Source organism: Bubalus bubalis, chromosome 8 (assembly GCF_019923935.1).
Source record: "Bubalus bubalis isolate 160015118507 breed Murrah chromosome 8, NDDB_SH_1, whole genome shotgun sequence".
Lineage (NCBI taxonomy): Eukaryota > Metazoa > Chordata > Mammalia > Artiodactyla > Bovidae > Bubalus > Bubalus bubalis.
In genome coordinates, this window is record NC_059164.1 from 5,349,882 (window position 1) to 5,365,957 (window position 16,076).

Consider the following 16,076-nt stretch of genomic DNA (forward strand, 5'->3'; position numbering starts at 1 on the left):
GCTTTCTCTTTGTAAAAAATTACCAGCTTTGCTGAGTTCACCTGCTCCTCTGGAGTGACAAAATGAAAGCTAGAAGTGTGGCTGGAAATGCCAGGCTCAGCTGTTCCAGCCTCTCCGGGGCCCTGTTTTTCTACATGCTATTCCCTTTTTGAAAAAGACTACTATGAGTTCTGGAACACTACTGACTCCATTGTGTGTGTGTGGGCTCGGTCATGGTTGACTCTTTGCAATCCCATGGACTGTAGCCCACCAGATTCCTCTGTCTGTGGAATTTTCCAGGCAAGGATACTGGAGCGGGTTGCTATTTTCTATTCCAAGGGATCTTCCCAACCCAGGGATTGAACCCAAGACTCTTGTGCCTCCTGCACTAGCTGGTGGATTCTTTACCACCGAGGCACCTGGAAAGCCCCCACTGACTCTATTAAAAACTCTTAAACAATCAGCCACAAAACACCCATCTGACTGTGAAGTTCGTGCGAATGGACACACGGAGCCACGTGAGGATGACTGTGTTCTCAGGGACAAATCGTTCTCAGCCGAGAAACTTGAAGATGTAGGGTGGCATGATGAGTTGGGGTGTGATACAACTGGCCCAGTACCCCTGGGGGTAGTCTCAGCCTGGGAAAGCCTCTGGGTCCCAAATACCAATGGTCCCTCTTGAGAAAAGGGGCCTAAAAGAATCCACGGGACAAACCTTAAATTCAGATACAGCCTTACATTCCTCTCCCTCAACCTTAATTTAAAAGGTCTCTCTACTGTCCTGCTTGCCCTCTCCCTGAGAAAGCGGGGCCAGCATCCCATTCCTTCGGTCCACACATCTCGGACACCTACCGGATGCTGAGGAGGCAGTGAACAGATCCCAGAGGCACGCTTTCCCTGGAAGCGGGGCCAGGTGAGGAGTGGGAGTCAGGGACGGCCCCTCTTATGTGGGGCTCCCAAATGCAGACTGAATCCAGTGGGGGACAGTCTCAGGGTCCCCGGGGTGTGGGCAGGCTGAGGCAGAGCCCCCCACCCAGCTCCTGCATGTCTGGTCCTCCTTCCCTGGGGACACCACTTGGGCGGTGACTTTCTAGTTCTTTCTCTCCTCTCGCTCCATCCTACCCGCCTTCTAACAGACTTAAACTCCCCCTTGTCTCACACAGGCCACTGAGCGTCCTCCAGGGCTGCTGCCAGCTCTCCTCCCAGTATTCTTTCATGCGCAGGGCTGCCTGAACCCTCGGCCCCTCGCGCTCCCCTACATTCTGACCTGGGCCTCCTCCCCTGCCCAGCTGCCTTGGGGAAGCTCCATCCTCCCGAAGCCCCTTCCCAGCCCCTCTTCAAGCCCACCCTTCCACTTTCCCCATGCTTGCTTGTTCAGTCAGTAAGCTGTGTCTAGCTCTTTGTGACCCCATGGACGGTAGCCCATCAGGCTCCTCTGTCCATGGGATTTCCCAGGCAAGAATACCAGAGTGGGTGGCCATTTTCTTCTCCAGGGGTTTTTCCCAACCCAGGGACTGAACCCGGGTCTCCGGCATTGGCAGGCTGGTTCTTTATCACTAGTGCCAGCTCTCCCCATCTTCCTTAAAGTCTTCCTCCCTCCCGCATGGACTTTCATGCCATGCTTCTTTCCAGAAATTTCATCTGAATCAAACGGCTCAGTCTTTGCCTCCTCCCTTGCTCTCTCTCTCTCAGACAGTCTTACACATTTACTCTCAAAGCCCTGGAGCGCAGCATCCCTCAGCACAGCTGGACAGGCCACACACTGTCAATGAACTTCAAGTCCACCCCAACTGCCAACTCTGTGTCCATTTCCCATGCTGTTCCAAGAGAATCCCTGCCACCCTAACTGCCACGGGGCAGCCCTACCCACTTCCCTCACATGCCCACGCCACGTGGACACACGCTGTGTGCTGTCCCCGATGGTCACTCCAGCCCTCAGCTCCGGAGGAAACACTTTGCAGGGTCCCTCTGAAACCCACACCCCCCTCCCAGAACCCAGGGGCCTTGCTGGGACTGTGCCCACCCCGTCCCCTTCACCCACCTACCACCATTTCCTAAGGTCAAACGTGACACCTCCTCGCCCCTGTGAGACCTTCAGCTCCCTGAGTCTCCCCATCAGCCCCCCACAGCCCAGCTGGGAACCAGCCTTTGTGCTTTCCATGGAGGAGCCCTGAAGTCCCATGAATGTGCTATGCAGTGCCTTATGGTCACTGGGCTGCAGGCTTCAACTGCTCAGCTCCTCAAGGCAGCGGCTGCATCAGCCTGCCAGGGAGAAGGACTTGGTCAATATTACTCCTTTTGGATGGAATTTCTTCATTTCTTAAGAGTTAGAGAAACTCAAGTCCAAACAAAGCACAAAGTCAACCTAAACGGTATGGTCCCAAATCCTACAGTGACCTCTATGGGGGAGGTGCCTGCAGGGCAGGGCCCAGGGCAGCCTGACCTCCAGGAGGCTCTGCTTGGAGCCACACATGCCTTGACAACTTCCAGCACTATGGTCACTGACCTCCAAGGACAAGCAGGCAAGGACACAGAGGCCCCCACAGGGCAGAACAGGGCAGTGTGTGACCCCTCATCCCTGACCTTCTGGCGGGCCCGCCCTCACTTCTGTGGGGGCGTCACGACCCCTCCATCCTCCAGCCAGGCCTTTCTTTGCATCCCAGTCTCTCCCGCCGCTGGGAAGGACCCTGACACTTTTCTGTCTTCCCACGCTGATCGTGCGCTGCTCCCTGAGTTTGCTTTCTTTCTTGGGAATTTTAGGCGTTCTGTGAGGTCACTACCTCGGTGCTTCTCCCTGAAGTCACCAGCCAGGAGGTGACCCCAGCACCTGGCCAGCCCATCTCCAGATCCTCAGGGTGTCTCCCAGGGAACTCGCCTGATGCAAATGACGGTGCCACCCACAGCAGCCGCACAGATGCCCTCCACCTCGCAGCCTGCCTCACCCTGCTTCGCTTGTCCTATGTGACAGCGATGGGCAAGGTGATGGCCTTCCCCAACCGGGAAGCCACCTGCCAGGGCCAGAATGCAAGGGGGCAGCAGAGTCCCTGCAGCCGGGTCCCAGCAGAGAGATGTTCCCCAGAGTGACCAACTGTGGGGTCTTGTCAACTGCCACTCAGGACACACAGACACACACACACACACACTACAGGCATTACACACACACACTCCAGTTTCAGTTTTCCCCCAGGAAGATTCCTAAGCCTCTGCCATCTGGCCCCACCTTCTATACCAAAACCCAGGATAGGATGGCACCCCATGCAGCACACGGTCTCCAGTTTAGTTTAATGTACTAATGTGTCCTAATGGTCTGCAAAGACCATGATTTCCAAATGTTTGGCACTGACCTACAAAACCGAGGTCAGGAAAAACTTAACATTTAGTTTTAAACGGGCAGCAACGAAACTGTTACATCATAAGAGCCCCTCTTTTCAAACTTAAAAGATTTTGGGAGTAGGCAAAATGATTTTTCTCTGATACCATGTCTCATGTTTTGGGAAACTGAGGAAAATTAGGATTTTGGTCTCCTCTGGGTTTGGCTCCCAAAGCACTGAGCAGGGTGTCAACTATGAAAAGGACTAAGTAACTGCAACAGAGAGGCGAACACGAATGGAAATGACACACTTTGAGTTGTTCCTCAGAAGAAGACTGGAAACTGAGAAACCTGGACCCTGGACGGAGCTCGGGCCTGGATGGTTTTCTCTGTGAGATTCTCACAGCACACATCCCATCAGAGCGAGCTTGAGCTCAGCTGCAGCCAGTGCTCAGATGCTGCCAGATAATAATTCTCCTGAGCTCAAGCAGGGTTTCTCGGTTCAGAGGAGATGCATTGCACAGATAAAAACGACTTCCTCTAACTGCTGATTAGATAAGCGGGTGCAGCATCCGTACTCAGACGCCAGTGCCCCAGCTCCAATTAGACTCAAGCCCCATGGTTTTCCATCATGAAAAGGTCTCTCCAGCATCTCTCATTCCCAGGCTGCATTAATGCCCTCCACCCATCCTCACCCACTCTTCCCCTCTGGACTGGCTTGGTGTCTTCCCTAGAACTAAAGAGAGATCTGGTAACAGAAGCACCAGGGAAAAACATATGAATCCTCTTACAATTTACACTCCAGTCCTGCAACTCACGAAGGAGTGAAGGAATGCTTATTTTGAGTGAATGGATCAAAAAAAAAATTTATGTGTAGACACACTTAATCATTTTCCTGGATGCCACAGGGAAGAAAGTCAGATTTTTTTCTACTTTTTTTTTCCCTTTTCTTTTTCTACCAGGGTAAATCAAATCATGGTCAAAGCCTTCCAAGCGAAGGACTCGAGGTGTGAGAATTCAGCTTCAAGAATGCTCTAAACCCCACGCTGGAGGATGCGACCTGCAGGAATCAGGGCCTACAATAAACCACCAGGAAATGCTGGCTGTCACCTCCCTCCCTCTTTGGAGATGAGGTCATGAAAGTGAGTAGAGGTGAAGGAAGAACATTCTAGAACATGGAGGGGCTTGTACAAACACACATTAGTACCCCATATTTAGAGGCATCCACCCCTCACATCTCTCTCAGCATTAGAATGACTACTACACAAGGTCATCCTGACTGTCTGTCCACAGAGCTGAGCCTTTTGGAAAGTCTTCCTCAACCGCAAGTCTTTGGTCCTCTGCTAATTCAACCACCCCATGTGGCTCCTGTCAATCATCTCTCCTTTTCAGTCCCAGGGCATTGCTGTGCTTCTGCCCCTGGGTTTTCCCTGTGATTCCATTCTAAATCCTAAACTTGCCAGGCATCTCTCTCAGGGTGTCATTTGGTTTTCCGGCCCCGAACCTCTCTTCTCTACCCATGGCCTCTCCCTGCTCCAGCCAGGTAAGCCTCCCCTCCCCCTGCCCACCATCTACAGTCAAAGGGGGTGAGGGCTCCTACCCCCCACCTTATTCACAACCTGATTCACCTTATTCACAGCCTGATTTTCTGCTGGGATCAGCCAGCTTGCAGCCCGCCTCCACTCCAGGACTGTGTGCTCACTGACAGCATCAGAGAGCTAGAGGACCCCTACCCAATTTTAGGACAAGGCCACTCACACAAGCAAAGTCAAAGTCGCTCAGTCATGTCTGACTCTTTGCAACCCCATGGACTATACAGTCCATGGAATTCTCCAGGCCAGAATACTGCAGTGGGTAGCCGTTCCCTTCTCCAGGGGATCTTCCCAACCCGGGGATTGAATCCAGGTCTCTGGCATGGCAGGCAGATTCTCTACCAACTGAGCCACAAGGGAAGCCCGCACACAAGCAAAAGGAGAACAAAACAGTGATAGGCAAAAATCCATGCTCAAAGGAAGAAAGAAACTATAGATTATTGAATAAAGGAAGAAAAGAAGTTTTTCATTCCTTCACTAACAGCACTTATCTGCTCTGTTAGATGCCAGTCTTGGCATCATTTCTATGTGGGACACTTTTAATTGCCCCTGGTCAACAGCTGTCAGAAGACTCTTGACCCATTTTCCACTTCTCGAAGGCACCTGCCATGGATGAGTGGGTAAATTTGGGGGTTGCCGTAGGAGGTCACTGGGTACATCCTCCTTTTAGCAGTTTCATACACAACCACTTCAGAGAGGCGAGATTTCTCTCATTATTAAAGAGACCACTTCAGAAGAACAAGCTAGCATCTGATTGAATAGACTGTCCTGATGACTAAATACTGAATCCTTCAGGGCCAGGAAGTTCTCTCCTGTGTCTAGCTTAAATCCTTCACATTGTACATTAGATCCTCGCTTCCTCTTATTCAGACCCCTTGTCCTGACAAGTTATTGCCTCGACACCTCTTTCCCATATCTTTTTTTTTTTTTTAATTCAGGAGCTCACCTTGGCACACAGTCCTAGAGCAGCTCCGTCAACACGGAGGGAAGTCTTGCGGTACAAAACCATTACTCTTCTTATTTCTGAGAACGACCCTCCACCAGTGAGTGAGACACTTCTCCCCATCTTAAGGGGATGGTTTTTACTCTTTCCCAACAACTTGTTCATTGCTCTCGTCTGTTCTCCTGGTTGAGGTCACACTTGTCTAGGACTGGGAGTGGGGGCTCTGAGTTTTTCAAAAGCATCTTTTTTTTTTTTCCTAAAACAGACACCTGGTGGTCTATTATTACCAAAGACTTTCACATATTTTACCATCTTTTACCCTCTCGCCATTTCTCCCTGATGTTCCCAATGGAGGGGCCAGCACCCCCAACTTGATCTTGGTCTAGGAGTGGCTGGCACCTCAGTCTCTCTCTTGGTCTTGCCCTCTCCTAACGGATTCCTCCCCATCTTCTTGGCTCTGTTTTCAGCTTGCCTATTCTCTGGATCACTTTTTTTTTTTTAATTAATAAATTCCTCTTCTATTCCTGGTTCTGCAAATCTTATACATTCTCTTTCCTTCTCTCCAGGGAAGCTACAACAGACTCCTTTAAAAATCTTTAAGAGACCTTTTTCTGCCTCTTACTGTGTTTCTACTTGTGTCTTTGCTGTTGTCTTCAGCAAAGCCTGTGTGCGTGTTTTCAGTTAACCCTGGAGACTATCCTGTGAGACGAGCTGAGTTCCAATGCTCTGGCCAGTTTGAAATGAGGGAGGTAAGAACCTGGAGGGGAGGGGCCCGACTCCACCCTTCCTCGCCCAGGTGCAGGGTCTCCAGGGCCGGCCTCCGCCCAGCCCTGCCCTCTACAGCCCCTGCGCCTCCCCCGAGGCCCTTCTCTCCCCGCTACGCTGCTCCTGCTGCCGTTCAGGGAGGAGCCCTGGCAGGGAGGGGCCCGCTTAGGGAGGGGCCCTGCTTCCTGTTGTGGGTCTCAGGCCCTGGGTTCTTTGCCTTCTTCCCAGTGTGCTGATGAAATAGGCCTTAAAGTGCATTTCCTTTCAGCTACTAATCCCTTCATCTTTTAAGTCCTAATGCTATCAAGGGCTTCCCTCGTGGCACAGTTGGTAAACAATCTGCCTGCAATGCAGGAGACCTGGGTTCAAACCCAGGGTCAGGAAGATCCCCTGGAGAAGGAAATGGCAACCCACTCCAGTATTCCTGCCTGGAGAATCCCCTGTACAGAGGAGCCTGGCGGCCTACAGTTCATGGGATCATAAGACCCGGACACGCCTGAACAACTAAACCACCATCACCGTAATGCTATCAACATAACGTACTTCATGCTCTCAGTGCTGCCCAGGCAGCCTTCACTGCGCACCTGAGCTGGCTGACTCTTCAACAGCCAGAAAGCCGAGTGCCTAAAGCTCAGCGCCCAGTGTGAAGGGGAGCCCATTTCCTTGGTGCTTTTCTGTGCTCCCTGGTCTCAGGGCTTCCCTCCCTCGCTCACCTGTCTCCACAAACCTTCCCCCGCCCCCCCACTCCCCACCCCCCGCCCCCGCCACTCCCCCACTCCCCATCTGTGCTTCTGTCCTTCCTGCTTTCCCGGGAGTGACCCGTCACTCCTCTGTCCCCTCCCCCACTGCCAACCTCTTTCCCTGTCCCCTCCACCACTGCCAACCTCTTTCCCTGCCTGTCCCCGTGGCAGCTGCCATTCACAAGCCAAGGAAAGATGGCTCTCAGATGTCTGAAGTTTTACAACTCTAAAATTCAGTGTTTAGAAATCGGATGCGGAAAGGAGTGAGCGTCGTGTCCCATGGCGGTGGGGAGGCAGAGAAGAGCCCGCAGATCTCAGGCCGCCCCGACCCCACCCCTCACCTCACCCAGGCTCCACCAGCCACACCTGCAGGGACTCCTTTAGGACCCAGACCGCGTCTCACCCAGAGAACGAAGCCTGGGAGCCAGGGGCTCGGTGACCTCCTACCAGCGCAGAGCTCCCACAACCTGAAGTTTACGGGAGGAGGTGTATTTAGGCTGTGAGGGCATTTATAACAAAAACTTGCTTGACTGCACCAGGAGGACTGTTCTTCACTCTCCAGGAACCAGCCCGACTTTCAGTTCTCTACTGGACGCCCCAGGTGACCTTGGCTGTCAGCTGCGGGGATTTCGGGGAGTGGGGGGGTCTCCCCAGTTTCTTCATAGTGACCCCAGAGTCCTAACCCTGGTGTCTGCGCTCTCCGCTCATTTAAACGGTTAACCTGTACCTATCCACATAATTTCTTCTGCCTTTCAGTCAGTCCCTGAGGTTTTCGAAGTCTTTATCATGTATACACACCCTCATTGTCCTAATGTTTTTATTTAAATTTGATCTTTTAATTTCTGTAAACGTGTCTTGAAAGGAAACTGCAGCAGTACAAGTGAATGACAAACCAGTATCTCTTGCAATAAACAGAAGACAATCTTAAACACAAATACATCAATTACAACAATGCATGCTCTTCTGCGTCCTAGCTTTGGGAAACCCCGAGAGGATGTGTATAGAAAGAGGGCACACTCTTCATCTACTTGCCCACATACAGTAGCCACTATCTAACAGGGAAAAGGAATTCAGAAATGCCCTTGTTTTCTTGGTTCACCTATGTCACAAGACTTTAGCCACTATCCCCGTTTGTTCAGCGAACTATATAGCTAAGTTTAAAAAAAATTACCCAGAGTCTATCTGGTTTCCAAGGCACATGAAAACATACAAAATACATTTCTCTGTCATCACATCAGGATGTCCTACAGGAAAATAACTTGTGAGTTTCAGAACTTCAGACAAGTGCCCTCCTCGGCTGTGGGTCTTACAAGCTGATGCTGTGAGATCTCTCCTGCCTGTCCGGTCTCATGGCCACCTATGCACCGCTCAGGACACTCTTTGCTGCAGATAAGGGGCTCTCAACTTCACACTTGGTTCTTTATAAAATGCAAAAGAAAATAGGTATTCCAAGGAACTGCTGACTCATTAGCTGATGAGAACAGGGTCTACTGGAATAAACACCAGTCTTTAGTCAGAAATGGTGTCTGCTTCTGACTCTGCTCTGTGACCCTGGATAATTCCCAGAACTTCTCTGGGTCTCCGTTTTTCTAGAGAGGGTGGATTCAGACTTCTCACCATGGACTCCATAGCCTAGGCAGGCTCACCAGGGGAGAGACTGCAAATACCTCCACACCCATTGTTCTGTGGGAAAGGTATGTGAATGTCTGAGAGGGATAACACAGAAGGGCCAGGTTTGGCTCCTTCTACATCAAAGCTATGAAAATAAATAGCCCTACTGCCATAACACATGAAGTGGATAAATTTCCCATCTGTGAGTACAATCCGTAAACTGCACATTGCTGCAGTGCTCTGAGGATGGGGGACCAGTGACGTGCCCGCCTTCAGGGATGCTCTTCAGCTCGGCCACACTGCACCCCACGTGGGGCTGAGAGCCCCACCACGGGGCCCCGCCCTGCACTGAGTGTTCCCTTCACATGGGGGCTGAGGGGAAACCGCAGGTGACGGGACTCACACACGCTCATTGTGGTCTTTGGAGGGACGTAGAGAGACAAGGGTGCTGGCCTCGAGCCCGTGATGGCCTGTGAGTGAGAGGCGGGCAGCCCACTTACCCAGTCCGCGCTCACTCTTGGAGCTCTGCTGGCCTCCAGACGTGGTAGAGAGGTCTTCAGGGACAGGCATGGGTTCATCGCTGTCATCTGGGGTGTCACTCACTGGCGGGCTCTCCTTCCCTGAGGACATAAGCAAGAGCTGGAGTTTCTGGGGACGTGGTCAGCCCTGAGGGTGGTGGTCACTGCAACCCACCAGCAACATGGCTTCGCTTCAAGTTATGGACTGAGTTTATGCTTCTCTGTGGGGATTGGAACCTGCTATCCTGTTTATAAAAGAATATCATTGCCACACCAAAACATGAGACAACGGAGACATGAAAAATGCATATGGAGTAGGTTACCATTTCCTTCTCCAGGGGATCTTCCCAACCCAGGGATCGAACCCAGGTCTCCCGCATTGAAGGCAGGCGCTTTAACCTCTGAGCCACCAGGGAAGCCCTCAATCACCTAGAGATCACCCACTATTAAAATTGTGATGTGTGTGCGTGTGTATACACACACAGACACTTATATACTATGGATAATATGTGGTGACATACCTTCTTGATCAAAATAAACTAGTTTTTAGACATTCTTATGGCCTTGCTTGGAGAAGGAAATGGCAACCCACTCCAGTGTTCTTGCCTGGAGAATCCCAGGGACGGGGGAGCCTGGTGGGCTGCCGTCCATGGGGTCGCACAGAGTTGGACATGACTGAAGCGACTTAGCAGCATAGCCTTGCTTCCGTGACTCTTATCTGTGATGTCTGTATAACACTTGATTGCATTGGCACAGTAGGATTTATTTAAATCCTTTTTCTGCTTTTGAACCTAGATTGTATTCAATTTTTTTTTTTTTTTTTTTTTTTCAGTGAAACAACACAGTGGTAAACCTCCTAATAGCCAGCCTTTGCCCATGTTCTTAAGAATCACCACAGTATAAACCCTGGGGAATTTTATGGCCCGGTCAAAAGGCATGAATGTTTTTAAGACTCTTCATGTGTCAGGCCAAATTTTGCCTGTACGTTTGTTCCACCTTACCCTCCGACAAGCCTGTTCATCACACCTCTGTATTAAGGTCACCAGACTGGGCATCCTACTCACAGCGACACATTCTGGGTCTGTTCACTTTCCAGAGCCAGAGAATATTTAGCCAACTGCCCAATTTGATTAACTCAGTGGGGTCGGGAAACGAAAGAAGGATGGACAAGGAATTCACACAATTCCCACCCCATGTGCATGGTGAGTCTTCTACTAGCAATTCTTATCTTCAAAATATGAAAATGAAATAGAACCCACGCAACTCCAGAAGTTGCTTCACAAAGTAGGATTTACCAGTGAGATAGGGTTTTACAGGATGCCTGTATCTAGTAAGTTTCACCAGAAACTCCAGAAATGGGAAACTCACTCCCACTCCCAGAAATTCAACACTGGGAAGCCAAGACAGGGAGAAAATGCTCCTCTTTTGTGAAATTGAAGCCCCTGTATCTTCTAAGATAGATGTAACCTAAAATTGAGTCAGGAGACAATAAACCCAGGCAGGGAAAGAGCTAGTGAGGCCCCTAGCAGAGGCAGAATAGCCCATGAGCGCTGCCATGGAAGACACACAGGGATGAGGAGCATCAAAGAAGATTAGTGGGAAAGGGACAGGCTGGGGTTGTGTGCTGCTGGCTGGGCTGGCAAGCTGGCTTCACAGACAGAGGATAGTCCCACCCAGAAGCCCAGGCCTGCAGGAAAGTGTACTGATGATGAAGAAAGCATGTCTGGGAGACAGGGCGAGGCAGAGTGGGAAACTGTATTGCGTCTTTGCATAAACCACCTGAAAGACCAACACAGCCCTTCAGGGGACAGGCAGGTGCAGTGGGAGTATTCCCAGCACAGGAGATGACCCTTCGGGGAATAATTAAAACAGAAACTGCCAGGCACCTCGGCTTTGGGGAAGAGTATAGCATTCTCTGGCAAAGAGACATCACAGTTTAATATCTCAGCTTAGCTGTAATTACCTCAACTGGCATATTTTCAGAAAGAGCATTATTGGATATATTTGGATAGCCAATATAAGATGGAGCGTTAGAGAGGGGGCAGCGTGGTAAGAATTTCCCAGGGAAAAACCAAAAGCCAGAGGGAAACTGATCGCAGTTCTTGTGTTACACTAAATGTGCATGACATCAGTAATAATCTCATTGCCCTAAGTAGACCACTTTAAAAGGAGCAACAGCTGAAGGAAGACTCAGTGTTACTTTCACCTACTTCATAAGTGCAAAGAGCTCTGAATAGGAGCCTGCAGGAGGCCTATGAACCACCTGATGACTCTTTTTTCTCCTTCTGATTTCCTAAAGTAATCATCTTCAAATCTTGAGGACTTTAGGGAGTTTGTCAGAGGACTCTTTTTTTGTTTTCTTTTTAGGTAAGAATAATCTTTTTAAAATTATTGACGTATTGTTACTTCAATTGCTCAGTTGTGTCCGACTCTTTGTGACACCATGGACTGCAGCATGCCAGGCCTCCTTGTCCATCACCAACTCCCAGAGTTCACTCAAACCCATGTCCATTGAGTCGGTGATGCCATCCAACCATCTCATCCTCTGTCGTCCCCTTCTCCTCCTGCCTTCAATCTTTCCCAGCATCAGGGCCTTTTCCAATGAGTGGTTCTTCACATCAGGTGGCCAAAGTATTAGAGCTTCAGCATCAGTCCTTCCAGTGAATATTCATGGTTGATTTCCTTTAGGATTGACTGGTTGGATCTCCTTGCACTCCAAGGGACTCTCAAGAGTCTTCTCCAACACCACAGTTCAAAAGCATCAATTCTTTGACGCTCAGCTTTCTTTATACTCCAACTCTCACATCCATACATGACTACTGGAAAAACCATAGCTTTGACTAGATGGACCTTTGTTGGTAAAGTAATGTCTCTGCTTTTTAATATTGACATATTAAATTATATTGACATTTTAATATTAATTATTTAATATATAATTAAAATATTTGTATTGACATTTAATATTAATATTCAATAATATTGACATTTAATATTGAGATATAGTTGATTTATAGTATTGTATTAGTTTCAGATGTACAGCACAGTGATTCACTTACACACACACATAACATTCTTTTACAGATTCCTTTCCATTATAGGTTATTACAAGGTATTGAGTATAGTTCTCCATGCTGTACAGTAGGGTCCTGCTGTTTATACATTTTATATACAGTAGCATGTATCTGTTAATCACAAACTCCTAATTTATCCCCCCTTTTGGTAACTATGGTTTTCCCAGGTGGTTCAGTGGTAAAGAATCTGCCTGCCAATGCAGGAGATACAGGTTTGATCCCTGGGTCAGGAAGATCCTCTGGAGTAGGAAATGGCAACCCACTCCAGTATTCTTGCCTGGGAAATCCCAGGGACAGAGGAGCCTGGCAGGCTACAGTCCATGGGGTTGCAAAGAGTCGGACACAACTTAGTGACCAAACAACAACAACACTTGGTAACCATAAGTCTGTGGGTCTGATTCTGTTTTGTAAATAAGTTCATTTGTATCATTTTTTTTTAGATTATACATATAAGTTATATCATATGATACCTATCTTCTCTGTCTGACTTCACTTTGGATGAAAATCTCTAGTTCTTACACAGAACTTTAATACATGAAACCTGTCTCGTAGGTGAAGTGGGGACACTGCAGGGTAAGGAGGCTGAAACGCCAGAGACTCAGACCACTTGCTTCTGTGAAGACCCCCGGGGAGCTCCCACAGAACTGACTCTGGGGACCCCAGCTTAACAAAGTGATGGGATCCTGAAAGATGCACAGTGAGGGGTGTGCGTGTACACCTTTCTGATTAACCAGCTGCCATGGTGACAGGTGGAAGCAGAAGGTTGAGAAACTAGACTGAATTCCTGTATTATTGTTTCTTTCTTTCTTTTTTTTTTTTTAATTCTGGGCTTCCTGAGGATAACTTTGGAGAACTCTGGGATCGATCTAGACAGTCAGGTATGCAGGACCCATGAGAGGGTCAGAAAGAATTGGGACTTGTCCAGTGAAGGGCTGTCATCCCTCTGCTCAGTTCATGTGAAAATGTATCCAAGTCACTTTTCTTCAAATTTATCCGCTCCGTCTATTGGGAACAAGACCAACTAGAACTTGCTGAGATGCTAGGTGTGCTTCTGTCTGTCTGGTCCCTGTGCTGAGCTACATGCCAGCATCTCAGCAGTTTTCACTGCTTCATATACGATGCAGAAAAAGGAATAATGGAAACAGTAGGGACCATGATTGTAAATATCCTGGGGTCAGGTCGATCAGTAGGAGCTCCCTGTGAAGATATGAGAGAATAAAGCACAGCCCCGGCGTGTGCAGTGGAACGAGGTAAAAAGTCAGGACTGTAAGAGAGTGAGTGGAATGGCCACCCACATGCTTGCTGGAACACAGCCTTGCCTTGCCGCCACTGTGACAGTTCGTAAGAGCGCATCTGATTTGCCTAAAAGCCCCCATGTTTGAGCAGTGGCTGCTGAGCCATCAATCACTGGCTTGAGCCTCTGTACTCAGCAACCCTGGGATCCTCTCCCTGCTGGAAAGGTCCACAGAGACCTTCCATCACTTTGTCAAAATCCTCATGAGGAGCAAACATATCTTTGTGTGTTGATTTTAGGATTATTTAGAGTCTGGCATCACCAATTCAAAGGACATGAGTTTGAGCAAACTCCGGGAGATGGTGAAGAACAGGGGAGCCTGGTGTGCTGCAGTCCATGGGGTCACAAAGAGTCGGACATGACTTAGCGACTGAACAGCAACAAGACCTATTTAGACCCACCTAGTTCACCATTGAAAATACAAAACCATGAAAAGATGATAAATGATAAGTAAATAAAGTTATTAAACCAAGTCAGTGCACAGGAGATACTAACACACTGTGACTGGAAATCAGTTGACCCAGGGTACAGCTCTGGTTTGACCAACGAGAAGACAGTTTCCACAGCAAGTCACCTTCTTTACACTCTTTCCTCAGGAGTAAAATGAGGTTAAAGAACATGATTTTGGCTTAGCTTAAAAGGTTGTTGTGAGAATAAAATAACAATGTGTGTGGAATCTAATATGCTAAATAAGCTCACAGTGTTATTTTGTAAACTGAAACATCTTCTAGAAACAGGTGTGCACAGCCCCAAGTGCCCATATGGCCAAGAGCATGGATAGCGCCCCACAAACATAAAGAACTGCAGACAGCGAGCAAGCAAGGATTTAAATGGAAGGATTTAGGAGGTGTGATGTCATTTTACTTAGAAAAATGAAAGAAACTTCTCACCAATTTCTGTTTAATCTACTTACTGCCTATGTTTCAAATAAAGCTTTACCTATGAAAAGTGTTTTGGGCAACTTAGATGAGAAAATTGTTTAATTAGCTTATCAACAGGAAGTGAATAATTCCTCAAGTAAATTATAATTCAACCAACAAAGTTCTGTGGTTCCTCATGTCTCCAGTGCATGAGTTTGTACTGTGTACAATTACTCAGAAAAAAACAATTTCTGGGGGGGGTGGTGTAAATAAAACTCAGAATATAGACTGTCCACTCTCCAGAACAGTGGGGAAGCTCCTACCCTACACCAGGTCTGGCTTTCATGGGACTTCTGTTTGGTTATTGAAACTCTCTGAGTCTCAGCTCCCTGAGAACTTAAGATGCTTGCCTGTATCTTCCTCACTGGGGTCTTATAAAGTTGAAATGAGAAAAAATGCTTACGGAGGTGTTGGGTAAATTTAAAGCATTCAATCAGTGTGATTTCCCGTGATTGACATTTGCACTGACACATGGATATGGATGAGCCTCGTTTCCCAGGCAGGGGAAGGATGTCTACAGAGCATATTTGTTGTTTCTCTGCTTCAACAAACATTATAGATGATCAGGAAGAAAACGTCCAGTAGGGCCCCAGGAGCCTGAACATCGCATAAGCTCAACTGGCTCCAGTCCCCCATTTTGCAGAGGACACACAGTGGTCCAGGAGGCAAGGAGAACCGTCTCAGGTCCCAGGGATGGAGGCGGAGAGGAGACGCTGATGCAGGCCTCACAACTCCCGCTCTCCCACAGGCTGACTCTTCCCGTGGAGACCAAAACAGACAACAATTCACAGTACATAACCAATAATTTAGAATGAGTGCCGAAGAAGAGAGAAAGAACAAACAAACAAACAAAAACTCAGCAAAAGAATGAAGGAGAGGGGCCCTAAAGGACAGGACGGCCAGCTTTAGACAGACTTTCCTCCAGGCCCATTCAACAGCATTCCCAACTAGAGGAGATCTAAGAGGGCACATATTTATAGAGTGGTTTTTATCTATAGGACACTGTAAACCAGGGCTCAGTCCACATTCAGGATAAATCCCAGGGAAGAAAGAACCAGGTAGTTTGAAAAAAGAAAGTTAGATATTAAGTATTTGTCTGTTTTTCAAGCGAGTATTTCACACAGATTAGGTGCACTCCTATGAAATCGCTGATATCGGAACTTTTTTTTCATCTATGATAATGGCAATTTCATAGAGTTTGACTCAAATCTGTTTTTCTTTTTTGGGAACAGGGCATAACAAGGAATAGTTTCATGGGAAAAGGGGATGATTCAGAACACATTCCTCATATTTTGCATCAAGAACATCAACTTCTGTTTTGCTAAATGCACAT

General features: G+C 48.3%; 1 protein-coding gene across 18 annotated transcripts in view; it reads right to left on the reverse strand.

Moving 5' to 3' along the window:
- The window catches only part of IKZF1 (IKAROS family zinc finger 1), a 119,475-nt gene that overhangs the window by 85,721 nt on the left and 17,678 nt on the right, over window positions 1-16,076 (reverse strand). For all 18 annotated transcript variants that reach the window (XM_044946405.2, XM_025290802.3, XM_025290796.3 and 15 more), the window contains exon 3: window positions 9,441-9,560. In XM_044946405.2, the coding sequence (XP_044802340.1) occupies window positions 9,441-9,560 (120 nt within the window). The remainder of the gene's footprint in view (window positions 1-9,440; window positions 9,561-16,076) is intronic.